The 26,061-nt window shown below is 40.2% G+C and overlaps 2 protein-coding genes across 7 annotated transcripts; one reads left to right on the top strand and one right to left on the bottom strand.

Moving 5' to 3' along the window:
- Window positions 1-964: 964 nt before the first annotated feature.
- METTL5 (methyltransferase like 5) lies at window positions 965-11,089 on the top strand. Of its 5 annotated transcripts, none has more exons than XM_032293031.1 (8): window positions 965-1,098; window positions 1,237-1,388; window positions 4,166-4,280; window positions 4,976-5,157; window positions 6,748-6,830; window positions 9,189-9,240; window positions 10,325-10,392; window positions 10,987-11,089. In XM_032293031.1, exons 2-8 carry the CDS (start codon window positions 1,280-1,282, stop codon window positions 11,023-11,025), a joined length of 648 nt encoding a protein of 215 aa, XP_032148922.1. In that variant the 5' UTR covers window positions 965-1,098; window positions 1,237-1,279; the 3' UTR covers window positions 11,026-11,089. The 5 variants fall into 5 exon arrangements, with proteins under 5 accessions (XP_032148922.1, XP_032148923.1, XP_032148926.1 ...); XM_032293032.1 differs by having other exon boundaries at window positions 10,343-10,392; XM_032293033.1 differs by lacking the exon at window positions 9,189-9,240 and having other exon boundaries at window positions 990-1,388; window positions 10,343-10,392.
- On the bottom strand, window positions 10,777-24,597 carry SSB (small RNA binding exonuclease protection factor La). 2 transcript variants are annotated; one of them, XM_032293030.1, is made up of 12 exons: window positions 24,439-24,597; window positions 22,228-22,302; window positions 17,585-17,688; window positions 17,323-17,497; window positions 15,569-15,676; window positions 15,395-15,495; window positions 13,919-13,990; window positions 13,569-13,611; window positions 12,420-12,560; window positions 11,800-11,986; window positions 11,526-11,657; window positions 10,777-11,178 (listed from the first exon to the last, which is right to left on the bottom strand). In XM_032293030.1, the coding sequence occupies exons 2-12, from the start codon at window positions 22,291-22,293 to the stop codon at window positions 11,090-11,092; spliced, it is 1,218 nt and encodes a 405-aa protein (XP_032148921.1). In that variant the 5' UTR covers window positions 22,294-22,302; window positions 24,439-24,597; the 3' UTR covers window positions 10,777-11,089. The 2 variants fall into 2 exon arrangements, with proteins under 2 accessions (XP_032148921.1, XP_032148920.1); XM_032293029.1 differs by having other exon boundaries at window positions 17,585-17,773; window positions 24,439-24,580.
- Between the last annotated feature and the right edge of the window lie 1,464 nt (window positions 24,598-26,061).

The raw sequence follows: 26,061 nt of genomic DNA on the forward strand, positions 1-26,061 counted from the left end.
CTCCTCCTATCTTAAAAAAAAATTGAAAAAATAATTAGGCTTCCCCCAACCTTACTATCAACCATTCTCTTCTTTTCGTATGCCACATTTCTCTCTTTCTTGCCTTTTTTTTTTTTTTTTTTTTGTCTCCAGGCTGGAGTGCAGTGGTGCAATATCGGCTCACTGCAACCTCCGACTTCCTGGCTCAAGGAATTCTCCTGCCTGAGCCTCCCGAATAGCTGAGATTACAGGCACTTGCCACCACGCCCAGCTAATTTTTGTATTTTTAGTAGCGACGGGGTTTCACCATGTTTGCCAGGATAGTCTCGATTTCCTGACCTCGTGATCTGCCCGCCTTGGCCTCCTAAAGTGCTGGGATTACAGGGATGAACCACCGCGCCCGGCGCCACTCTTTCTTCTTCCTAAACTTCCATTCGCTCCACGATCTGCCGCAACTTGATTTCTACTCCTACTTTATGAAGCCCGACCTCTTTCCAGTATTTGACACCACTGCCTATTCTTCCATTTCCACTCTCTCTTCTTTGGGTTTCTCTGACATCACCATCCCTGTGAGAATTCCAAGTGACAAAAATTACCGAAAAATTGGGAAACAAAATTACAATAAAGTGAGGCATGAGAATGGCGAAGGAGGTAAAGGTGAATGGAGATCGCTACTTTCTTAGCCGAAACTTGGGAAATAAAAAGAGTCACTCTGGGCCAGGCAACAAAGTGACTGTGACTTTCTCTCCCGCTTCCCTTTCACTCTCTACCTTTCCCCATCCTTTGAGGGCCGGCAGGTACTCAGTGCAAACTAGAGGGTAATTAATTAGCACTCGACAGAATGGCAAGGGCTGGTGGTGGATCTGCGAGTAGCACAGACTTTGCGGGTGGCGCTGATGGGGCGATGAGGCCCCCAGGTGGCCAGCTGAACCCCGGCGCAGGACAGACGTTGCAGCTCGGCGCCAGGCCGCTGGGCGGCGAACGCGTGCGCGGGTACGGGCTGGCGCTTCCGGCCCCGGCCGAAGTGCAGGTCGCCTCCAGAGGTCCTGCCGCGAGGTATTCTGGGGCTTCAGCCAGGCGCCGTCGCAGTCTCCCGGGACCGCGTGGGTTACCCGGGAGGTGGGTCCGAGGCTCGCCCTGTGCCCAGCATCGCGGCGTCTCCTTAGAGCGCATCTTTGGGTCTGGCCAGCGGTGCTGAATAGGGGGGAAGGTTGGGGGTAGGGAGGAAACATCCCAGTTCAATAGATTTCTCCGCAGATCCTGTGCCTTCAAACCCTGTGACCCCATGCTTTAAAGCAAAATGAAGAAATTAAGGCTTAAGGAACTAGAGTGTCGCCTGCAACAAGTGGATGGATTCGAAAAGCCCAAGCTGCTTCTAGAACAGTATCCCACCAGGCCGCACATTGCAGGTAGGGCGGCTGGTTCACCACTCCCCTGCCTTCAGCGTTAGTCCAGTCTACTCTGTGATAAAAATAGAAGTTATTTGGATACAGAGAATGTCTAGAGAAATTTAGCCCTAAGATCACCTATCGCGTTAGAGAGTTCTTCTTTGACACTGCACCTCAAGGCACGCCCTCCACAGACGCACACACAATTTATCGTTTTCCTGTCTAGTTTTCTGCAGGTCCCTTAACACTGCCAGACACTTTTTTAATGTGGTGGGTTTTTTTTTTTTTTTTTTTTTCTTCCCCCACTTCTCACGTTATAAACTCTTTGAGGACAAGGTATTTGTTGGTCTCGTTCATACTTGAATTCCCAGTGCCTGGAAGAGTTGCTGGTGGTACTATTTAGGAGCTCAGTAAATATCTGCTAAGTAAAGATCAATTTCCTATTGCAACTAAGGATTTTTGTGCTATACTGTGCCCTAGAAATGAATACTAGAGTTGATAGTGGAAGGGTTGTTTAACAGAATCAGAATATGTGCTGTATAAAAGTGGGCGTGCATATTAATTTTAACAGATTTTTCTGAGCATTAGCATTGTCATTTCATGCCAGACATTGATAACTGGGAATACAAGAGAGAATACAGGAAAACATCTATCTGTGTTACCGAAGTCATTGGGAAGCCTTAGAAAAAAATATTTTTATTAGTTTTTGAGATGGGTGTTTCACTCTGTCACCCAGGCTGGAGTGCAGTGGCATGATCATGCCTACTGCAGCCTTGACCTCCAGGACTCAAGTGATCCTCCCGCCTAAGCCTCCTGAGCAGCTGGGACTACAGGCACACACCATCATGCCTGGCTAATATTTTTTTATTTTTATTTTTTGTAGACACAGGGTCTTGCTATGTTGCCCAAGCTGGTCTCAAACTCCTGAGCTGAAGTGATCCTCCCACCTTAGCCTCTTAAAGTGCTGGGATTACAGACATGAGCCACTGAGCCTGGCCCCTTAGAAAAATTAATTTTCTGAAAGCACCTGCAAGGAGTTTTTTCCAGTTCCAAAATAGTCGTTTCTAAGCTGCCAATGAAAGTCAAGGAGAATACATGTGTATTTACATTTAAACGTCAAGATATTGTATGATTCCAACCAAAAATTTGCTCAAAACTACTGTGTCTAGGTTAAGACCAATTTTCTGAAATAATGACTTACTAGTCTGCTGAATGTAGTTTTTTTAGCGGAATCCAATTTAAAAAATGGTAACAATCTGACCAAGTACGGTGACTCACCCCTATAATCCCAGCAATTTGGGAGGCTGAGGCAAGAGGATGACTTGAGGCCAGGAGGTCAAGATCAGCCTGGGCAACACAGTGAGACCCAGCTCTTAAAAAAAATAGTAAATTAGCTGTGTGTGGTAGTATTCGCCTATAGTCCCAACTGCTATTACTAAGTCAGGAGAATCACCTGAGCCCTGGAGCTTCAGGCTGCAGTGAGCTCTGATCCTGCCACTGCACTCCAGTCTGGGTGATAGAGATAGACCCTATCTCTGAAAAAACAAAACAAAAAAACCCCTCTGGATCCTCGGGTATCAATGGCCAGCAGCCTTTACTGGATTCAGGTATCTTCAGGAAGATGTCAGTGGTGATGTTATTTATGTTTAACCTTCAGTATATCTAATACCCAGTAGTTCTATTATGAGGTCTCATTTGTAGATTATGAATATACATGTCTGTAGATCATGAATATATGTGTCTAAAAGCCATATTGTGGAGCTTATGGTGCTTGTGTTCTGGTGACAAACTTGTTAAAACAAATTTCTGTGGCTGGGCACAGTGGCTCATGTCTGTAATCCCAACACTTTGGGAGGCTGAAGTAGGAGGATTGCTTGAGCCCTGGAGTTCCAGACCAGCCTGGGCAGTATAGTGAGACCCTGTCTGTGTTTTAAAAAAACAAAAGGAAAAAAAAAGGTTCTGTGTCTTTGTGATGCTAATGCTGGTTTGATAGTGGTTCCTAGTTTTACAGATTTCACAGATAAGTAAAATTTCAAATCAATTTTGGAAACTGATACGGAGTTGCCAAATTTATGTTGACGAGGAAGGATTTTTTTTAAAACCTATTTACTCTTACCATTCCTTCATAAAAATATTTCAGCATCGCCGGGCGCGGTGGCTCAAGCCTGTAATCCCAGCACTTTGGGAGGCCGAGGCGGGTGGATCACGAGGTCAAGAGATCGAGACCATCCTGGTCAACATGGTGAAACCCCGTCTCTACTAAAAATACAAAAACATTAGCTGGGCATGGTGGTGTGTTTCTATAATCCCAGCTACTCAGGAGGCTGAGGCAGGAGAATTGCCCGAACCCAGGAGGCGGAGGTTGCGGTGAGCCACGCCATTGCACTCCAGCCTGGGTAACAAGAGTGAAACTCCGTCTCAAAAAAAAAAAAAAAAAATATTTCAGCATCACAGAAAGAACTGATATGAGTGTATGGCAATGTTTTGAACAAGCTGAGAAAAAAAACATTTTGACTTTTTTTTCCTCATTTTACATCAGAGACTGGTCACAGTTTTGTCATTCTTGGCATTGCTAACAGAGACTATTTTTTGAGAACCACTGGTGGGTATTAGCCTCCTCTGTGGTGCCTCTTTACTACATACCAAATTATTATACCTTATCTTTTTAAAAAAATAATCTGGAATGCCATTTGGGAAAGGACTAAGTAATGCAAGACAAGAAATTATTTTAGAAAGAGTCATTTGCACAATTTGGTTTTAGTCATCAGCTTGCTTATTCTCTAGTTTTTATTTTTTAGCATGTATGCTGTATACAATCCATAACACTTATGATGACATTGAAAATAAAGTCGTTGCCGATCTAGGTTGTGGTTGTGGAGTACTTAGCATCGGAAGTGCAATGTTAGGAGCAGGGTACGTAATGCAATATATACTATTTGGGTATTGGGTGGGGATATTGGGTGGTTTTAATAAGGAGCAGCAATGTGATTAACTGAATCATATTTATGAGACTCCAAAGAATGAGATATAGGGAGCAAAAATCTGATACCGAATAGATTTTGAATGAGTAGATCTAAACAAACTACACAAAATAAATTAAAATGGTAAAAGCAGTAGTTCCTTTTATACAAACCTGAGTTTCCAACCTCTGCCAGGTTGGGAAATTATGCTATTGAAAGCAACACTTGACCAGGCACAGTGGCTCATGCCTGTAATCCCAGCACTTTGGGAGACCAAGGTGGGCAGATTACTTGAGCCCAGGAGTTTGAGACCAGCCTGGGCAACATGGTGAAACCCCATGTCTACAAAAAATACAAAAATTAGCTGGGTGTGGTGTCATGCACCTGGGGTCCTAGCTACTTGGGAGGCTGAGGTGGGAGGACTGCTTGAGCCCAAGAGGTTGAGGCTGAAGTGCATCAGGATGGCATGGCACCCCTACACTCATCTGGGTGACACAGCAAGATCCTGTCTGGAAAAAAAAAAAAGAAAACATTCTTATTTTGCTAATTGGGTTAAAAAGATACGTGGTTTTTTTAAAAAGCTAATTTTGTTTTTGTTTTTACTTGGGAGCTATAAGTCACAACTCTGTGTGTGTTTTGTATTTATAGGTTGTGTGTTGGATTTGACATAGATGAAGATGCATTGGAAATATTTAACAGGAATGTGGAAGAGTTTGAGTTAACAAATATTGACATGATTCAATGTGATGTGTGCTTATTATCTAACAGAATGTCCAAGTCATTTGATACAGTAATTATGAATCCTCCCTTTGGGACCAAAAATAATAAAGGTTTGTAACAAGAATCAGGTATATTGCTATATTTATAGACACATTTTTAAAACTATTTTTAAGGCCAGGCACAGTGGCTAAGGTGTGTAATCCCAGTGCTTTGGGAGGCCGATACAGGAGGATTCTTTGAGGCCAGGAGTTGAAAGCCAGCCTGGGCAACACAGTTAGACCCTGCCTCAACAACAACTAAAATTTTTTTTAATTAGCCAAGTGTGATGGTGAGCCTATAGTCCTAGGTCTTCGGGAGGGTGAGGTAGAAGGATCACTTGAGCTCACGTATTCAAGGCTGCCATGAGCTATGAATGTGCCACTGCACTCCAGCCTTGGAGACAGCAAAACCGTGTCTAGAAAAAATAAAAACCATTTTTATCATTGACTGTTTGGGCTAGGTGATTTTATCACTCTTCATTAAACTAAGGATAAGTCATTTTACTACTCTTCATTAAGTAAACCAATCTCTTACCTGTATAGTTCTTTTTTTTTTCTTTTTTTTCTTTTTTTTTTGAGACAGAGTTTCGCTCTCGTTACCCAGGCTGGAGTGCAATGGCACGATCTCGGCTCACCGCAACCTCCGCCTCCTGGGTTCAGGCAATTCTCCTGCCTCAGCCTCCTGAGTAGCTGGGATTACAGGCACGCGCCACCATGCCCAGCTAATTTTTTGTATTTTTAGTAGAGACGGGGTTTCACCTTGTTGACCAGGATGGTCTCGATCTCTTGACCTCGTGATCCACCCACCTCGGCCTCCCAAAGTTCTGGGATTACAGGTGTGAGCCACCGCGCCCAGCCCACCTGTATAGTTCTTATAATTTAAATTTCAATTTGTTTAATGTATGGCTAAGAAATTGAGTTTTTTTTTTTTTTTTTTTTTTAAAGATGGGGTTTCACCATGTTGGTCAGGCTGGCCTTGAACTCCCGACCTCAGGTGATCCGCCCGCCTTGGCCTCCAAAGTGCTTGGATTACAGGCGTGAACCACCATGCCAGAAATTGAGTTTTTCAACTTTTGTTTTTACAAATTTGTATTAAGTAAACAAAGAGTCATTTCATTCATTGTATGTCTCCCATTTGTTTTCAAGAATAATTTGCGTAACCCTTTTGAATGAATATGAAACATACAAAGAATTTTATACTTTTAGAACCTGTTTTTTAATGTCTTAACAGACGCAAGGATTTCTACATGTGCCCATCAGTAACAGTGACTCACTGTGGCTGTTAATTTTGTGTGCACCGTGGGCAAGGAGTTTAGGAAGTCAGTGAGGGTAGGAAAAGTCATGCATAGTTCAAAAAGTACCCGGCCCCCACCAAGATGATTCTGAATACTACGATACACGTTTCCTTCTCCCCTTTTTGAAAGTCATTAATGTTGGAATATTAAAATTTTTACTTTAGCCTTATTTAACCAAGACAGTATAATTCTGATTTTATTCTACCAATCTTAAAATAATATTTTGATAGTTTATTTGTACCCTTATTGCTAAAAGATTTCAAGGTGGCTATTTTGGAGTTTGGAAGAAAATGTTTCTAAATCCTACTAACTTAATCTTCTATTTTGATAAGAGGTAAAAAGGAGCTTTTTTTCCTACTCTTCACAGGGACAGATATGACTTTTCTAAAGACTGCTCTGGAAATGGCAAGAACAGCAGTATATTCTTTACACAAATCCTCAACTAGAGAAGTAAGTTCAAATCATCTGATATTCAGTGGCATTTATTTTTAAATTCATGACAGTGTTTTTAGGATTTGCTGTGAATACTAGATACCACAGTATCTATTTCTCCTGACCTTTTTGACATCTGAAACTTAGGAACTAAATTTTCCGCTTAGCCAGCTAGCATCTATGATTGGTCTTTTTCCAGGTTATAAGACTGCTTTCCTCAAAGATTTTTTCAGACAGGAACTGTTGTCACAAGAGTATAACTCAGGAGTAGAGAAGTGTGTTATAACTAGCATTACAGTATGTTTTGATTTCTCTGTTAAGTCTCAGTTGATGCTTTTTGTCCCATTGTCCTTGTGTGGCCTGATGTACTTAAGGGAGGCAGTAAGGCCAGGTTTTCAGAACACTGAGCCTAGAGCTAAACAGATCTGAGTTCAGATATCATCTATTCTTATTTTTGCAGCATATAACACATGAAGGGGTGTATAAGTTGTATTCCAGGAAACTGAGAGGAGGGACAGTACATTTTTTTAGTGTGGGTATAACATGGTGGTTAGGGACAGAGATTCTGAAGCCAGACCAGACACCCTGGGTTCAGATCCAAGCTTGGCTGCTTCCCAGCTGTTACCTTGGTCAAGGTAATTGAGCTTCAGTTTTGTCATTTATACTGTTCTCACCTGTACTCTAAGTGTAAGGGACTAAGAGTACCCAATAGTTCATAAGAATTGTGAGGATTACATGAGTTAGTATTTACAAAGCACTTAGATCAGTGTCTGACATGTATAACTGCATGTTAGTTATTATTATTTAAATCATAAATGTATTCAAAGATTTTAAAGTGATTTTGTTGGAAAAAATACTTAATTCATATAAAAACAAAAAAATCCAGTTGGAAATAATACATTCTAGTTACATGGTAATCTGATAACCCTTTAAAAAACATAAAATAAAACAGCTAAAAAAACGTACTGCTAACAATGAGCAGTGGTACAGTAGGCAAGCAACAGGTCACAACATAGCTAGTGAATAAATCCTCACTCACTGTATGTGAAAGCAAGCACCAGTAAATACTGGTATCCAAACGTGTGTTCCCAAGAACACCTTCAGGTTTGATGATTCACTAGGAAATCTCATAGGACTCAGCATACAGTCTTATTCATGACTATGATGTATTACAGTGAAAGGATATAGAGCAAAATCAGCAAAAAGAAAGGTACATTGGGCAGAGAATAGGGGAAACCAGGGGCAAGCTTCCCAAGTCTTCACCCAGAGGAATAACACAGAACACACTTAATTTCCCCAGCATGAATTATTAACAACACATGTGAAATACTGCCAACCAGGGAAACTCATCAGAGACTCGGCGCCCAGGACTTTGATTAGGAACTGATCATATAGCAGTTCCCTTTCTGACACATACTCAAACTCTAGACGCCCAGTAGGAAAACAGGTGTTCAGCATCAACAGTGTTAGGCACAGTGAGACTCTATTATTAAGGGAGTAGGGAGTGGGAACCCTCTCAAAATCTAAGTTCCCAATCTCCAGTCAAGGGCCAAACTTATAAGCAAGCCTTTCTAAAGATAAGCAGTCAGGCCTGCTGTGAACTCTTTTCTGCACAACTTGGCATAACATGAATTTTACACAACTCATATACAGTTCATGCAGTAAAATTGCATGAACTGAATTGCCCATGTACATAGATCTCTGCTAAATGGTTTCTAGGATAACTAGCTGTATATATTAAAGAAATAATGCTACAGAAATCATGAGTACATTACACATCTCTGATAGATTTCTGAAATAGTCATGCATCCCTTAACAACAGGGATATGTTCTAATACATTCTGAGAAATGCATCACGAGGTGATTTCATCATTGTACAAAGTCTCTATGGTTCTAATCTATTATTCCTAGGCTACAAACCTGTCAACATGTCGCTGTGTTGAATACTACAAGCAATTGTAACACAATGGTATTTTTTAATCTAAAGATATATAAACAGCAAAAAGATAATGTGTTGTACTATGATGTCAAGATAGCCACATCACTAGTCGACAGGAATTTTTCAGATCCCTTTATAATTTTATGGGACTACCAAATTATATGCAGTCCCTAGATAACCCCAAATGGCATTATGTGGTGCATAAATAGCTTTCTATCAATTGGATTTATTGTGTGATTTGGTTCCGATTGTTAAATATACTGAAATGGCTTGATTTCTTATTTACAGAATACTATCCATTCAATTGAAATGTTTACAAGGGTCTAGATTCTAATGAAATTTTAAGCTTAAAAACACAATCTCAAGTATTAGCAAAAAGCAATTTTTTAAAAAATTATTTAAAAATCAGTTCATAATAACATATTATTTATGTTTAGCATATTCAAAAGAAAGCTGCAGAATGGAAAATCAAGATAGATATTATTGCAGGTAAGATAAATCTCAAAAGCTAATATCCAAAAGGGCCAACATGCTTTCACTCAACCAAAACTTTCAGGCAGGTGCTGAGGAAATATACTATAAAGTATACTTTACAGAGTGGCAAAATGTGCATGATTGGTAATAGATTGGAAATGGAATAAAAGCAGAGTGAACACTTAGCCTGAGACTGTCTTGATTTATGCAATTTACTGAAAATTTCTAATAGCATTCAGGTATTTGGTCACTCCAGACTCAGGCAGAATACTATAGCAGCACAATGATTAAAAACATGAGCTTGGGGTTGGTCAGATCTTGGTTTGAAATTCATTCATGGAAAATGCCACCTGGATAACCTTTCTAATTTCTTTTTTTTTTTTTTGAGACAGTCTTGCTCTGTTGCCCAGGCTGGAGTGCAGTGGCATAATCTCAGCTCACTGCAACCTGTGCCTCCCGGGTTCAAGCAATGCTCCTGCCTCAATCTCCTGAGTAGCTGGGACTACAGGTACGCACCATGCCCAGCAAAGTTTTTGTATTTTCAGTAGAGACAGGGTTTCACCATGTTGGCAGGGCTAGTCTCAAACTCCTGACCTCAGGTGGTCCTCCACCCTTGGCCTCCCAAAGTGCTGGGATTACAGGCATGAGCCACCACACACAGCCTACATTATTCTTTAGAAGGAAGAAATATGAAAAATTGGTTTTCATTTTAGAGCTTAGGAGGAAAATAATTAGCTACTTACTACCATTATTAAACTCTTGAGTTAGAAAATTTTGAAATAAGCACGGTTATTATGAGATTAAGCTAATTATATAAACTATTAGGAAATGAAAAATAGAAAGGTACCATCATTTTCAGAGGATGTACTTTTTGTCCACCTTTTATCCTTCTAAACTCTTCACTTATAATCTCAAATTACAGTATAAACAGCCATAATGGCAGAAATGCCAAGCTGCCATGGCCAATGCTGGGAATATAGCAAGTCACTACTTGGATATGTTAAAAGTTCTAAAATACTCAGTTTACCAGCACTTAATGTTTTTCTTAATTTGTTTAGTCAAGGGTGGTAAATGTTCGGAAATATAATTTTATCTTTAGGTGGCTTTTGTTTTACAGAGCTTCGATATGACCTACCGGCATCATACAAGTTTCACAAAAAGAAATCCGTAAGTCTCTTGATTTTGGCTGGACTACATTCAGTATTGAAAAGCTTTGTGGGCCAGGCGCGGTGGCTCACACCTGTAATCCCAGCTACTTGGGAGGCTGAGGCAGGAGAATCACTTGAGCCCGAGAGGTAGAGGTTGCAGTGAGCTGAGACTGTGCCACTGCACTCCAGCCTGGGCGACAGAGCAAGACTCAATCTCAAAAGGAAAAAAAAGAAAAGCTTTGTAACAAATAATTATTTCTAGTGTTTTCAACTTTCCTGTGTAAATACAGAAAGCCAGCCTAGGAGACATAATAAATAGCCTGTGGGAAGGGCCCATAGGCAATAGCTAATATTCTAGTTGTTTTGAATGCTCTGGGTACAAAAAGAAAACAAAACAAAAAACTATGTTTTTACTCTTTTTATATAGTATATATTTTATTAGTTTGTACTAATACATTCTCATATTACAAAGGCAATTTAGTGGAAGAACCTTCCTTCTGATATTTGAATCATCTGAAATAACACAAACAGAACTATACATTCAAAAAAATTCTCATTTGGTTAAGAAAAAAAGACAAGTTAAACAACAAAAAAACTTTTTTCTTTCTCACAGGTGGACATTGAAGTGGACCTAATTCGGTTTTCCTTTTAAAAGCCCCCACAAACAAAAGTAGTTTAAAACCTATTTAAAATGAATAAAAAATTGGTTTACTAAACTACTGGTCTCCAGCACCATTTTCTGTTTTCTGTTGTTTGGATGCAGGTTCTTCTTTGTCTGTTTCTTCTCTTGCTCTTTTCATAGGTCCTATAAAATAACAATTTTTGTTAAATTCAACGTAAGTACTGCTCTATTTTAATACTGAGCACAATCACTAATACTGTAATGATACCGTTGAAAAAGACATAACAACTTCCTTGCACCCATGACAAAAGGTTTTTCTCTTAGTACAGACCATCTGACCTCTAGATTCATCTTCCAGATATCCTGTACCTGACTTATACAACAGCATGACTGAGGTAAATAATAATAATCCACGAATGGCACTTATCCAGGAGTTGAAAGGCCAAATCCCTATTCTGTCTGACAAATCATTTATTTATGGAAGTACACATTTTCTCATGAAACTACCAAAGGACTTAGAAAAAACTTACCAGTTGCACCATTTTCTTCATGTTCATCATCACTAGCAAATTTTGTTTTCTTGCCCTGAAATTGTACTTTTCCTTTACCAGACCCAGGCTGGGCACTTTTATTACCCTTTCCTTTTCCTTTAAATCTGCGACCTGTATAGACACAATTGAGCACTTCGTAAAGAGTTTTTTTTTTTTAAGTCTCTTGTCAGTGTTTTTGAACACTGATTAAAGTTTTTGCTCAAGTAAATGGGTTAAACAACCAGACTGTTAAAGAAAAATCAGAGTAAATGACCTTTTGACTTCCATTTGTTTAGGGATTCTTGTTGGTCTTCTATTATTTTTTTCAGTGCTTCTTTTTCCACCTCTCCTTCTAGTACTTCCCAAGTCACTTCTTTGTTCCTTAATTGTAGGTTACCATTATTTGCATCTTTGGCTTTACTCAATGCTTCCTTGGCTTTTTCTTTAAATAGAATTATCCCCTATATCAGAGACAGAAAATGAAAGCCACACCCTTAGTTTTTAGTCCCACAATTAATTTCTTTGTTCAAAGTAATTTTTTCTACCTTGCAAACCTGTTATGCCTTTACCAGTTTGACTTTTACTGAACATTAGAAAAGGTATGCTACAGAAGTAAAACTGCAATCACCAATATGAAGTCATTCATATGATTCAGAAACTATCAGATATCACATATAGTAACAATACTGTAACAACAAAGTAAATGATCAAGTAAAAACTAGGATAATCCAGAATCAGACTTCACATCTAGTGACAATAACAACAAATGATCAAGTAGAAACTAATTTAATAAACACAATTTTAAAATAACTTTCTACTAATTTTGTCTTCTACAAGATAAATTTCTACAGATTTTCAAACTGATTGCTAAAAACCATAGGAGTGTTTCCAAACCTCTTTTGCTCCTCTGACGAAGTCTATCCATTTTATTTCACCATGATTTGAGAAAAGGATGTGTAAATCTTCTCTACAGGTCTGATCATCTAAATCACCCGAAAATTTCAACAAGCATCCAATCTTTTCTTCTAGAGATTTCTATAAAAATATACAAAGTGATCAAAAAGTTTCTTAAAAGCAACAACAGACCAGATGACTCACACTACATTATACCTATATAAGAAAAAGACTAGAAACCAAAATGCTATTTTAAAGTAGTTTCACAGAGTTGGTGTTTTCCTTTGTCATCGTTTATTCTACAATGGCTTTCAATTTTAACTTATTTGATCTCTTATACAACTGGTATTTAATTAGTTATAAACTACATAAGTCTGATTATTAAACTACCTTGGAAAATAATTCTAGGAAGTATTATTTGTCATACTTATAAAATTTTTTTATAGTCATTATTTTCCCCAAATAAAAATTTTTATTTGTAAATTTCTAAATGGAAATACACAACAGCATCTTATAAAAGTCAAAATTAAAAGTCACATGAGTATTAATCTATGATTAGAATCTTTAGAAGTTATAGAACATTTTCTCATAAAAATAAGTTCTAGGCATAAATGAACTTTTTCTGAATATTTCAAAATATAATTTCCTGTATTTTATTTTTTATTTTTAGACAGGGTCTCACTCTGTCACCCAGGCTGTAGCGCAGTAGTGTGATCTTAGCTCACTGCAACCTCTACCTCCTGGGTTCAAGCAACTCTTTGTGACTCAGCCTGCTGAGTAGCTGGGAATACAGGCATGCACCACCATGCCTGGCTAATTTTTGTATTTTCAGTAGAGACGGAGTTTCACCATATTGGCCAGGCTGGTCTCAAACCCCTCACCTCAAATGATCTGCCCACCTTGGCCTTCCAAAGTGCTGTGATTACAGGCATGAGCTACTGTGCCCAGCCTTTTCCTTATTTTAAAACATATTTCTTATCCTTAGTGTTCTCTTTTCCTTCAATATAGTACCTGATACATTACTTTAGTTCAATGACAACTATAGATAGCTTTGCTTACAAATTTTTTTTAAAAAGTCCTCAGACTTAAAACCTATTCATTTAACTTTGAATTACAGATGCACTAGCTACCAGTAATATATATACTTACCATTTCAGCATCTTCTTCTAACTTTTGTTTTGCTTCTTGCTCTCTACAAATAAAAATATTGTAATTATAACATATTTCCACTTACTATATAAGAAAACAAAGTGCTAATACGGTTAACCACTCATGATCACTAAACTATTTAACCAAAGCCAGACGTCCTTAAGTTTTTTGATCATGCAATGCTAGACGGCAATGCAATTTTGCCCCCAGATTGTCAAGGCAGCTTAAGATCTCAGTGTTTCACTAGCAAAGAGAAGGGCCTATTGCCAGTATTTCAGAGCTCACCAACTATACTTTTGTCAAAGCTTTAAGGAATTTAAATTATGTCACTATTAGTTCAATGTACTTACTGTTTAGCCCTTAATTTTGCTTCCACTTTATTTTGTTTCCTTTCTTCATTTTTTTTGGCAAAGTAATCATCCCTAAAGAACACACAGTACAGAGGCTAAGTTCATGAGAACAAAGTTAAGACTGCAGAATATTTTGAGTGACTTAAGACATGGCACAGCAATGAATGTTGTACACATTTACTATCAACATAATCATCAACTAAAACTTCAAAATATGCCAAGGAAGTTACTCATGTTTTTTTAAATAACAGCCTTACTAAGGAAAAGACATCCATGTGCCACAAAATTCACTCTTTTAAAGTGTACCTCGAATGTTTTTTAGTATATTCAGAGTTGTACAACCATCACTACTAATTTCAGAACATTTTCATGACCCCAAAAAGAAACCCCCTGCCCATCAGCAATCTCATGTTGATTTTCATTTATCATTCATGTATGGCGGGGGGGGAAGTGCATCTGAAGTCAAGCAAATAATATTTCAGTCCTCTATGGTGTTAATTTCACAAAAGGAGAAAATTCTAAAATCCCCAAGACCCAAGAATAACAGCAATGATGAAAACCATGTTAAATAATGTTTGAGGGTTTAACACTGATACTATGATCCATCAGAGTGCATCTCTTAAGTCAATCAGGTTTTGTATATACCATTTAGAAGACTATACACAGTCTTCTAAAGTCAGAAACTATGGCCCTACAACTAGTTTTATTATGAAAATGCTCTGGTTCATCCCCATTTTCAGACACTGAGACAGACACACACATATAAACACAAAGAATGTGATCCAAATTTCCAATAATCCTTTCTACTGTTAAAAATATATAGGCTATGAAAAATTAAGATGAAAACTGCACTGATACATTTTGCAAACACACAAAAGCCCAAATTTTAATACCCAGCCTGACTAAAAGTTTTAGATGCAAAATCAGTACTAAAATATAACCTCCTTTAATAATGGCTAACAGTGGCTGGGGGCAGTGGCTCAAACCTGTAATCCCAACACTTTGAGAAGCAAAGGTGGGTAGATCACCTGAGGTCAGGAGTTCGAGACCTGCCTGGCCAACATGGTGAAACCCATCTCTACTAAAAATACAAAAATTAGCTGGGTATGGTGGCAGCCACCTGTAATCCCAGCTACTCAGGAGGCTGAGGCAGGAGAATCACTTGAACGCAGGAGGGAGAGGCTGCAGTGAGCCAAGACTGCACCATTGCACTCCAGCCTGGGCAGTAAAAATGAAACTCCGTCTCAAAAAAAAAAAAAAACATTGCTAACAGTGAAAAGGTACTAATGAACACTTTTCTTATAGTCTCAAAAGACTATAATTCTCACCGAGCAAATATCAAGCATTTCTCAAAGGACATCTAAAGATATTAAAAATCTTTAGCCTTAGAGAGGATGCTACTTCCATGCTCCTTACCCTAGTGTGTCAATTCCATATAACTAAAAGGCCAGGAGAAACATCAGCAAAAAGACTTACTTGAAAAGTATTAGCAGGTCTGTGTCTTTGTACTTCTGGCCAGGGGTCTCTACAAACTTCTTAGCAGATTCAATGCTATCGAACACAACAAAAATTGATCCCTATAAAAAGGAAGGAAAATATTAAGTTATGTCCCATATATTTTCGAACTCAAAAAAGTCGGTATGATCATACCTTAAATGCTTTATGCAGTGTTCTTCTCATCTGAATATTTAGTACTTGACCTTTATCTTCTAACCATTCTTTTATGTCATCAAGAGTTGCATCAGTTGGGAAGCCTTTCTGTGAAGAGTGGGAAGAAATGTACAAACAACAAATAATGACTTCTCAGATAAACAACTGGAGAGAATTTGATTCATTTTATCTTGAAATGAAGCAGGATATACCTATCTATCTCTATTTCTCTTTTTAGTAATCACTTAAAAACCTTGTGTAGGAGCCACTATTCTCCGGTGCAATAAAATTGACTCATCTGGTATTTGCTTCAAAATAATTCAGGGCCGGGCGCGGTGGCTCAAGCCTGTAATCCCAGCACTTTGGGAGGCCGAGGCGGGTGGATCACGAGGTCAAGAGATCGAGACCAACCTGGTCAACATGGTGAAACCCCGTCTCTACTAAAAATACAAAAAATTAGCTGGGCATGGTGGTGCATGCCTGTAATCCCAGCTACTCAGGAGGCTGAGGCAGGAGAATTGCCTGAACCCAGGAGGCGGAGGTTGCGGTGAGCCGAGATCGCGCCATTGCACTCCAGCCTGGGTAACATGAGTGAAACTCCGTCTCAACAACAACAACAAAAAAAAAACAAAATAATTCAGTTGAGGCAGAAATAAAACAAGATGATTTACGTGTTCTGCTAAGAACTACTAAAGCTGGGTGATGGTACATTATTCAACCTATTTATATATGTATCTGAAATTTTCCATTATAAACTATTTAAAAATATGCTAAAGAAAACTGCAATCAAGTTTAGCAGCTGATAGATAAGAACAGCTAATATGCTGTAAGTGCTTAGAATATGCCAAAGATTTCATCCAATGGTAGGACGGTTTTTTTTTGTTTTTCTTTTTCATTTAATTCTCACAACAGTTCTACAAGGTAGAAAATATCCATGTTTATGAAGATAAAACTTAGGACCAAGCATGGTGGCTCACGCCTATAATCCCAGTACTTTGGGAGGTCAAGGTGAGTGGATCACTGGAGCCCAGAAGTTCGACACCAGCCTGGGCAATACAGGGAGACCCCTGTCTCTACAAAAAATTTTTAGCCAGGTATGGCCAAATTTTTAGTACAGCCACATATGCCTATAGTCCCAGCTACTCAGGAGGCTGAGGTGGGAAGATCACTTAAGCCCGGAAGATCACTTAAGCCCAGAAGGTCAACGCTGCACTGAGCCATGATCACACCACTGCACTCCAACGAGCAACAGGACGAGACTCTGTCTCAAAAACAAAACAAAACAAAAAAACTTAGGTTAAGAATATTTACAAAAGAATACACAGTAATTAGTGAGGCTGTGATTCCTGATCCCTTACTCTTCTTTACTCTGCTGTACTTTCTTTTTTTTTTTTTTTTTTTTTTTTTTTTTGAGACGGAGTTTCACTCATGTTACCCAGGCTGGAGTGCAATGGCGCAATCTCGGCTCACCGCAACCTCCGCCTCCTGGGTTCAGGCAATTCTCCTGCCTCAGCCTCCTGAGTAGCTGGGATTACAGGCACGCACCACCATGCCCAGCTAATGTTTTTGTATTTTTAGTAGAGACAGGATTTCACCATGTTGACCAGGATGGTCTCGATCTCTTGACCTCGTGATCCACCCGCCTCGGCCTCCCAAAGTGCTGGGATTACAGGCTTGAGCCACTGCGCCCAGCCTACTCTGCTGTACTTTCTAAATAAATGTAAGATATTTAAATGCATTAAAGGCTCACTTACAATATAAACAGATCTGTTTTTTACATCATTTTTATACTCATCAGTCACTTCAGGTAGCGGTTTGCTTGGAGACCTTCTGATTTTAGTTTTATCTTCACTAATTTCCATGAGCTCTGCCTTGGATTTGCTCAATGCTTCCACAATTACATTAAAGTCTGTTGTTAGACGGTTCAACCTGAAGTATACATATAAAAATGTAAGACTCAGCAGTAGCACTCACTGTAAACAGAAAACCGCAAGATTATTTTTAAAAGCTTGTTACCTGTTGAATTTTATCATTATCTCCAAAGGTACCCAGCCTTCATCCAGCTTTATCTGTTCCTTTAAAAACTTGTCCCGTGGCAAATTGAAGTCCCCAAAATAATACTGTGAGATAATACAATGTATTTCAGAACACTGTATAATATGGACTCCAATCCTGACATTTCTTATTACTTTCCAGTACCAAGTTCTGTTATTTAAAAATACATGTCACAAGTTACAAAAGGCAATAAACATCTTCCCCCAAATATACGATATAAAATGTTTACAAATTAAAATACGATATGTTTACAATACAAATTAACAAAAAGATAAAACTAAAATGTCAATTACTTAAACAGTGTAACAGATGTGTTAATAGACTAGAAAGCCTTAAAACAAGGAAGAATATATTTAAAGATTATATGAAAAGCCTCTTGCAAATTACTGTGGAAAGACTAGATGGTTAAAATAACTGGAATAAACTGGCTAATCACTTTTTTTTTTTTTTTTTTTTTTGAGATGGAGTCTCACTCTGTCACCCAGGCTGGAGTGAATAATCTGGGCTTACTGCAACCGCTGCCTCCCAGGTTCAAGCAGTTCTCCTGTCTCAGCCTCCCAAAGTAGCTGGGATTACAGGTATGCGCCACTACACCCAGCTAATTTTTGTATTTTTACTAGAAACAAGGTTTCATCGTGTTGGCCTTGAACTGATCTGAAGTGATCCCAATGCCTCAGCCTCCCAAAGTGCTGGGGTTGCAGTCGTGAACCACTGCACCTGGCCTTCTAATTTTTTTAAATTAAAAGTAAGGGCCAAGGGCCAGGCACAGTGGCTCACACCTATAGCTGAATCACAAAGTCAAGAGATCGAGACCACCCTGGCCAACATGGTGAAACCCCGTCTCTACTAAAATTACAAAAATTAGCTGGGTGTGGTGGTGCACACTTGTAGTCCCAGCTACTGGGGAGGCTGAGGCAGGAGAATTGCTTGAACCCAGGAGGGAGAAGTTGCAGTGAGCCAAGATCGCGCCACTGCACTCCAGCCTGCACAACAGAGCGTGACTCTATCTCAAAAAAATAAAAATAAGGGCCAGGGTGGTGGTTCATGTCTAATCTCAGCACTTTAGGAGGCTGAGGTGGGCAGATCACTTGAGCCTAGGAGTTCAAGACCAGTCCAAACAACATGGTGAGACCCCAGCTCTACAAAAAAGACCAGGCATGGTGGTACATTGCCTGTAGTCCCAGCTCAGGAAGCTGAAATGGGAGGATCACTTGAGCCTGGTGGAAGCTCCAGTGAGGCATAATTGCGCCACTGTTACTCCAGAGCCTGGGCAACCAAGAGAGATGCTTCCTCAAAAAAAGTTAAAGTCGGGCCGGGCGCGGTGGCTCAAGCCTGTAATCCCAGCACTTTGGGAGGCCGAGGCGGGTGGATCACGAGGTCAAGAGATTGAGACCATCCTGGTCAACACCGTGAAACCCCGTCTCTACTAAAAATACAAAAAATTAGCTGGGCATGGTGGCGCGTGCCTGTAATCCCAGCTACTCAGGAGGCTGAGGCAGGAGAATTGCCTGAACCCAGGAGGCGGAGGTTGCGGTGAGCCGAGATCGCGCCATTGCACTCCAGCCTGGGTAACAAGAGCGAAACTCCGTCCCAAAAAAAAAAAAAAAGTTAAAGTAAATGTTTATTGAATATAAGCACAGAAGCACTCTCAATGTACAAGCGAAGGAAAAACCCAAGTATGACTATTTGGAATGCCAGAAGTAACAGAAAAAGTAAAAGACAAACAAATTTGTCAAGAATTCTTACAAAGAAGGAAGGTAAAAAGCAAACACTCGAATAGAAAATAGGTAAAGGATATTTTAATGGCCTGGCACAGTGGCTCTCAAACGTACTCCCAGCACTTTCGGAGGCTGAGCTGGGTCAATTTCTTGAGGCCAGGAGTTTGAGCACAGACTGGCCAATGTGGTGAAACCCTGCCTCTACTAAAAATACAAAACTCAGCTGCACATGGTGGTGCACACCTCTAATCCCAACTATGCGTGTGGCTACGGCATGAGACTAGCTTGAACCCAGGAGGTGGAGGTTGCAGTGAGCCGAGATCACTGCCACTGCACTCTGGCCTGGGCGCAGAGCAATACTCTCTCTGTCTTAAAAACAAAAAAAAACAAAAAAAAAAAAAACTGAGAAAATGTTCTCATTCCAGTTGAAAAAAAAAAAGGACACTTTATTTTTCAGAGATAGGATGTGTCTTTGTTGCCCAAGCTGGAGTGCAGTGGTACAATCATAGCTCAGTGCAGCCTGAAACTCCCAGGCTCAACTGATCCTTCCACCTCAGCCTTCCAAGTAGCTAGGACGACAGGCACATGCCACCATGCCCAGCTAACGATTTTTTTTTTTTAATTATTAAAAATAGGCCAGGAGCAGTGACTCACGCCTGTAATCCCAGCACTTTGGGAGGCCAAAGCAGGTGGATCACTTAAGGTCAGGAGTTCAAAACCAGCCTGGCCAACATGGTGAAACCCTGTCTCCACTAAAAATACAAAAATTAGCCAAGGATGGTGGTGTGCACCTGTAATCCCAGCCACTTGGGAGGCTGAGGCAGGAGAATCACGTGAACCTGGGAGGTGGAGGTTGCAGTGAGCCAAGATCACACCACCGCACTCTGCATTCCAGCCTGGGAGATGAGTGAGACTCTGCCTCAAAAAAGAAAAAAAATTATAAAAAAAAAAAAGTACTGTAAACTAAAAAAAACCAACCTCATTTCATTATCAATCAAAGAAATACAATTTAAAGCAATGAGACAGCATTTTTTACCTAACAAACTGGCTAAGATTAGGAAAAAAACAAAGAATACCTAGTATTGACTTGAACACAGAGAACTAGATATGCAGGTAGGTGTAAATTGACAATTATCAGGTTTTTTTTTAATGTGCATAATCCTGGAGCCAGCATAGCTCCAACAATTCTACCTTGAAGAAATCGATAAACATGTTTACTAAGATTTATATATATTTGTCAAAGAACGATTAGAGCTTAAATAAAAAAACAAATTAGATCCTACATATTAAAGAGGAGAAAGAATAAATTATTGATGACAGAAAAATTCTCCACAAAAATGTATCCTATATTTAGTGGGGGAAACGGAAGGAAATAAAATCGTTAGAAATGCACCACTCTGGTGGGGGATGTTTGTAAAGATGAAGACATTATGCTTGTGTGGTGGCAGGGGATATATGGAAAATCTCTGTACCTTCCATTCAATTTTACTCTGAACCTAGAACTGTTGTAACATATAAGGGCCACTAAAAAAAATTAGCATGAGCATGAAGCAAATGTCAAAAGCTTTGAAACTTGATTACCTCAGAAAAGTAGGATTTGAGAGTTGGCAGGTTGTGGGAGAGATATAACTTTTTAAGTATTAAACACAGAATGAGTAACTTCTCATTTTTCTCCCCACAATCATAAAGAAATTAATAACAAAAAAGGAACATAGGACATGTTAAATGCAGAGAGGTATAGCTTTAAAAAAAAGTAGTTCTGAGAACTGCAGAAAAACCCCACACCAAACAATATGATCTGAGGGGTTCCTTAGCAAGAATGTAAATTTAAAGATAATTTCCCATGAAACCATTATTGATACTGTAAAGGTTTTTTCTTTTTAAATAGAGTTTAATTGAACAAAAAATGATTTGCAAATCAGGCAGCCTCCCGAGCCAGAGTATGCTCACAAAGACTCTCAGGTTTCCTTCCATCACCCCTCCACCCCCCAAAGAGTGTCTGGTTCTGTCATCCAGGCTGGAGTGCAGTGGTATGATCACCTCTACTTTCTGGGCTCTGCCAATCCTCCCACAATGGCTGGGTACAATGGCTCACACTTGTAATCCCAGCACTTTTGCAGGCCGAGGCAGGCAGATCACCTGAGGTCTGGAGTTCGAGACCAAGCCTGGCCAACATGGTGAAACCCCATCTCTACTAAAAATACAAAATTATCCAGGTGTGGTGGTATGCTCCTGTAGTCCCAGCTACTCGGGAGGCTGAGGCAGAAGAATTGTTTGAACGTGGGAGGCGGAGGCTGCAGTAAGCCAAAATTGCTGTAGTGAGCCAAGATAGTGCCACTGCACTCCAGCCCGGCCAACAGAGTGAGACTCTGCCTAAAAAAAAAAAAAAAATTAAAGTTACAATCGGTGAGAACTGTTTGGGCAGAGAAAAACTACTAGGATGACCAAAAATATAGTGTTATTTCACAGGGAAGGTACTTTACCAAGGATTTTAATGTTATTTATGTGTCAGGCATTCTTCTAAGTGCTTAACATTTTATTCACTAATGTAATACTCCAAACCATCTTATGAGGAAGGAAATACCCTCATTTTATATGAGACTATGAAGTTAAAATTTTATATAAAACCATGCAACTAAAATTTTAAAAAGATAACACTAGCTTATAGTATTAACCTTTTGAAATGTTTGTACATCTTGAGTTTCATAACCTGGCTCCACCAATATAAAACTGTATGTCATTATATGTTCATCTAAGAATCAAAGACAAGCCAAATGTTGAATATGTCCATATACTCAAAGTAAATGTTCTTTCTCTATTTGTGTTGAGGTCGTCCATTTTCTTTCAAGGAACTTGTTTTTGCAGTTTATAGCACAGGACTCATACCTCAATTTGATGACAGATTTTCGCCTCCAGGGCAGCCATCTTTTCATTATCACCATTTTCAGCCATTGTGGCTATCTGTAAAATTTACCAAATTAGCATAAAGTTATTTTTAATATAAAACTCAAGACTAGAAAGAAAATGTTTACAAAGTATTCATATCTCATTGTTTTCTTTAAAAAAAATCAAGAATTTCTCATTTTACAGGTTCAGTTTCTTTACTCAATTCTCAAATATCTCAACAAAGCAACACTTTGGAGTAAGTAATGACAAATATCTAAAGACTATGAAAAAAGCTGCCCCTCTTTCAGTAAATCACTACCCCATCCTCTGTAACAAGAAACTCTTTATCTTCATTTAGCTGGTCAAGCAAGCTTTAGGGAAAAAAAAAAAACTCCAATCACTGACCGACCATTTCCAGCTTCAAAAAATATTATCTTTCAGTATATCACCGTGCATTTGTTTCGTCTCGTTTCTTTTTTTCTTTTTTTTTTTTTTTTTTTTTTTTTCTTTTTTAGACAAGAGTTTCGCTCGCTCTTGTTGCCCAGGCTGAAGTGCAATGGCATGATCTCCGCTCACGGCAACCTCCCCCTCCCGCGTTCAAGCGATTCTCCTGCCTCAGCCTCCCGAGTGGCTGGCATTACAGGCATGCGCCACCATGCCCAGCTAATTTTGTATTTTTAGTAGAGACGTGGGTTTCTCGATGTTAGTCAGGCTGGTCTCGAACTCTCCACCTCAGGCGATCCACCCACCTCGGCCTCCACAGGTGCTGGGATTACAGGCATGAGCCACTGAGCCCGGCATAATTTTTGTATTTTTGGTAGAAAGAGATTTCACCATGTTGTTCAGGCTGGTCTTGAACTCCTGACCTCAGGCGATCCACCCACCTCGGCCTCCCAAAGTGCTGAGATTACAGGTGTGAGGCACCAAGCCCTGCCTCATTTCTTTTAAAATGCAGTCACAGCTAACTTACCCAAATCTTGTTATCAGCAAGTTAGGTATCATAACTTTAAGGTGAAAAAAATCCAAACACACACTCCAGTTCCTTAGACACTCTATGCTAAGGAACATACGAAAACAAAAATTGGAGAATGTGGTCACACTGACACGATATAAACTGGGGAGTATGCCTACTAATTCACGAATACATTGGATAGCCAGTTTCCTGTTTCGCATTCCTGACATGAGCACTTCAAGGAAAAAAGGAGGCTATGATACTGGTTTGCTAGAAATTACAAACCAAGTCTTCTAATTACGAAGTACTTACCTCCAGGACTCTACTAAGCCACCCAGTCATCCATATTGTACAAAAGTTATGTGAACAAACCATCAAGAATATTGCCATTAACTGACTCTAGTTATGACCTGATATAGGTACACTTCTTGGAAGCATCACCTGACAAAATGCAATTGCATTCACTACCCTGGATGCAGATACGAAGCACTTGCATCGGGGTACTGCGTGATGCACATCCCCCTGAAGAATTTACTCAATGTTATGCATTGTCTTGTCTATCACAATCTACAATCTAAGTTACTACCGTGATCTAGGGCCCCTTATAGAGCAAACCATGAGGTAAAACAACTATCTAGTCCCTGCAAAACCTATCTGGCCTACCTAATTTTGGGACTGCGTTTCATCGCTTACTTTTCCTGAATGTACGACTGGAAGTGAAATATTACCCACGTTTTTCCGTTTCACACCGAAACCTGATGTGAGCGATGAAGGCCCTAAAAGACCAAAAGAGTGACGCTGGGGTGGATCTGCGGCCCTAAGTTCTTTGGCTTCCAGTCAGTCCACAGGCTCCACAGACGTTTACCCCGTGCTCACCTTCCCAGAAACTTGCAGGGATGGCCACAAGCCTTCGGTGAGACTAGAACGCGGTAGAGGTAAAAAACCGAAAGGACGCAATGGGGATGGGGCAGCCACAGTGCCGCCTCAAAGCAACCGCTGAACTGCCTGGGCACCAGCCACATGCCGGGAACTCCAGGCTCCTACACTCGTCGCGGGGGGAGGCTCGCCGACGCCGGCGCCGGCGCCCCCACCGCTCCGCCGCCGCCGCCGGCTGCGGCCCACGCGGCGCTCGGCCTGAACGTGAGGAAAGCGAAAGGCTGACGGCGCCGCGAGAGGCAGTAAGGAACGGAAACGCGCTATCGCGCACCAGCAAAGTGGGCCGTTTTGTAGCTTTTCATTAGCCACCGAGAGTTTCTCACCTTTAAGGTTCTGGTCCCACAGAGCCGCGCCACAGGCTTACAAACAGCAACACCAACGACTCGACTCCCCAGCGCAGCCGGCCGGCCTAAAGCGCCCAAAGAAGATGGGGGCCGTCCCGGCAGTCCTTGCGGCCTGGGTGGGCGGGGCCACGGACACGCTGGAGCGGTCCCTGTGCTCCGAGCATGCGCGGCTGCCGCGGGCTTGCGGGAACCTGGACTCCCGCCCTTAATCCTAGCAGATTGGGTTAAAAAGTACCCAGGGTGTAGGGGGATGGCTGCTAGTCTGTGTTAATATAATACATTTATTTTTAAGTATTTCTGGACAGCATCTGTACCCCAGACCTTCCTTTGGCTCTCCGTTCATGTGAAGTGTTTTGGCTTTTTTTTTTCAGATTATGTTTTCCAAAAATGTATGTGAATACACACACACATCGTGTTGTAGTACTTCTCAAAAAAAAAAAAAAAAAAAAGTGAAATTTTTTAAAAAGTCAAAGATCCATGGAATCTTGGAGTTCAGAAAACAATATAGTACAACGTGTAAAAGTGTAAAAACTGGGTGTCTGCAATCAGAGTGCCTGCTTCAAATAATGGTCCTCCTGCTGTCAAACTGTGATATTGGACAAGTTGTTCAACTTCTCTGTTCCTCAGGTATAAAGTAGGGCCAATAATAAATACCATCTCGTTCATACAATTGCTGTGAGCATTCAACTTGATGCAATATTGTCAACCTAAAGGGAAAAAACCGAGGCAAAATTAATGTAAGTAGAGAGTTTATTTGAACCAAGTTTGAGAACTGCCGCATGAAAGCATGTGTATTCAAATTGCCCTGAATATATGCTCTAATTAACAGCACTTACAAGTAGGTTTTTAAAGCAGAAAGAAGAGGCAGTTCCTAAATTGTTTACCAGTAACATACATTAAAATAACATAAGCTGTTGATTGGCTATACATTGTTCTTTGTATCACAAACTCCAAGAACATTAATATGGATGAAGCAGGTAGTAAGGAGCAATGTGACTTTAAACAATTGCCCCCCAAGTGTGGTGATTGATACAGTTTGGCTCTGTGTCCCCACACAGATCTCATCTTGAATTGTAATCCCCACAATCCACACATATGGAGGGAGGAACCACACACGGTGGGAGGTGACTGGATCATGGGCATGGTTTCCCCCATGCTGTTCTGGTGGTTTTATAAGGCAGTTTCCCCTACTCTCGCTTGCTCCCTCTCACCTGCCACCACGTAAGACGTGCCTCTTCCCCTTCCACCATGATTGTTAAGTTTCCTGATGTCCCCCCCCCACATGTGGAACTTGGGGTCAATTAAACCTCTTTTCTTTATAAATTACTCAGTCTTGGGTATGTCGTTATAGCAGTGTTAGAACCAACTAATACAGGGATGTGGGGACATGATTGAAGTCCCAAACTCATCTCTCTCTGGCCTGATAAATTTTGCATACCTCACATAGTTCAGACTCCTCTGGGCTCTTTTTCTTTTCTTAAGGCCAATGAGAAAAAACATATTGAACAGGGTTGTGCTCAAGTAGTTTAAATTTAAATTAATTAGCCGGGCGCGGTGGCTCAAGCCTGTAATCCCAGCACTTTGGGAGGCCGAGGCGGGTGG

Source organism: Sapajus apella, unplaced genomic scaffold (assembly GCF_009761245.1).
Source record: "Sapajus apella isolate SASKATOON/1434 unplaced genomic scaffold, GSC_monkey_1.0 scaffold28, whole genome shotgun sequence".
Classification (NCBI taxonomy): Eukaryota; Metazoa; Chordata; class Mammalia; order Primates; family Cebidae; genus Sapajus; species Sapajus apella.

Bases quoted from the DNA above. Each gene is read 5' to 3' on its own strand.
- METTL5 (XM_032293031.1), top strand. From the start codon at position 1,280: ATGAAGAAATTAAGGCTTAAGGAACTAGAGTGTCGCCTGCAACAAGTG. The intron at 9,241-10,324 runs GTAAGATAAATC...TTTTATCTTTAG, and splicing joins CAAGATAGATATTATTGCAG to GTGGCTTTTGTTTTACAGAG. The intron at 10,393-10,986 runs GTAAGTCTCTTG...TCTTTCTCACAG, and splicing joins AGTTTCACAAAAAGAAATCC to GTGGACATTGAAGTGGACCT.
- SSB (XM_032293029.1), bottom strand. From the start codon at position 22,283: ATGGTGATAATGAAAAGATGGCTGCCCTGGAGGCGAAAATCTGTCATC. The intron at 13,991-15,394 runs GTAAGTCTTTTT...TGTGTTCTTTAG, and splicing joins GACCTGCTAATACTTTTCAA to GGATGATTACTTTGCCAAAA. The intron at 11,987-12,419 runs GTTTGGAAACAC...TCTCTGATATAG, and splicing joins TCGTCAGAGGAGCAAAAGAG to GGGATAATTCTATTTAAAGA.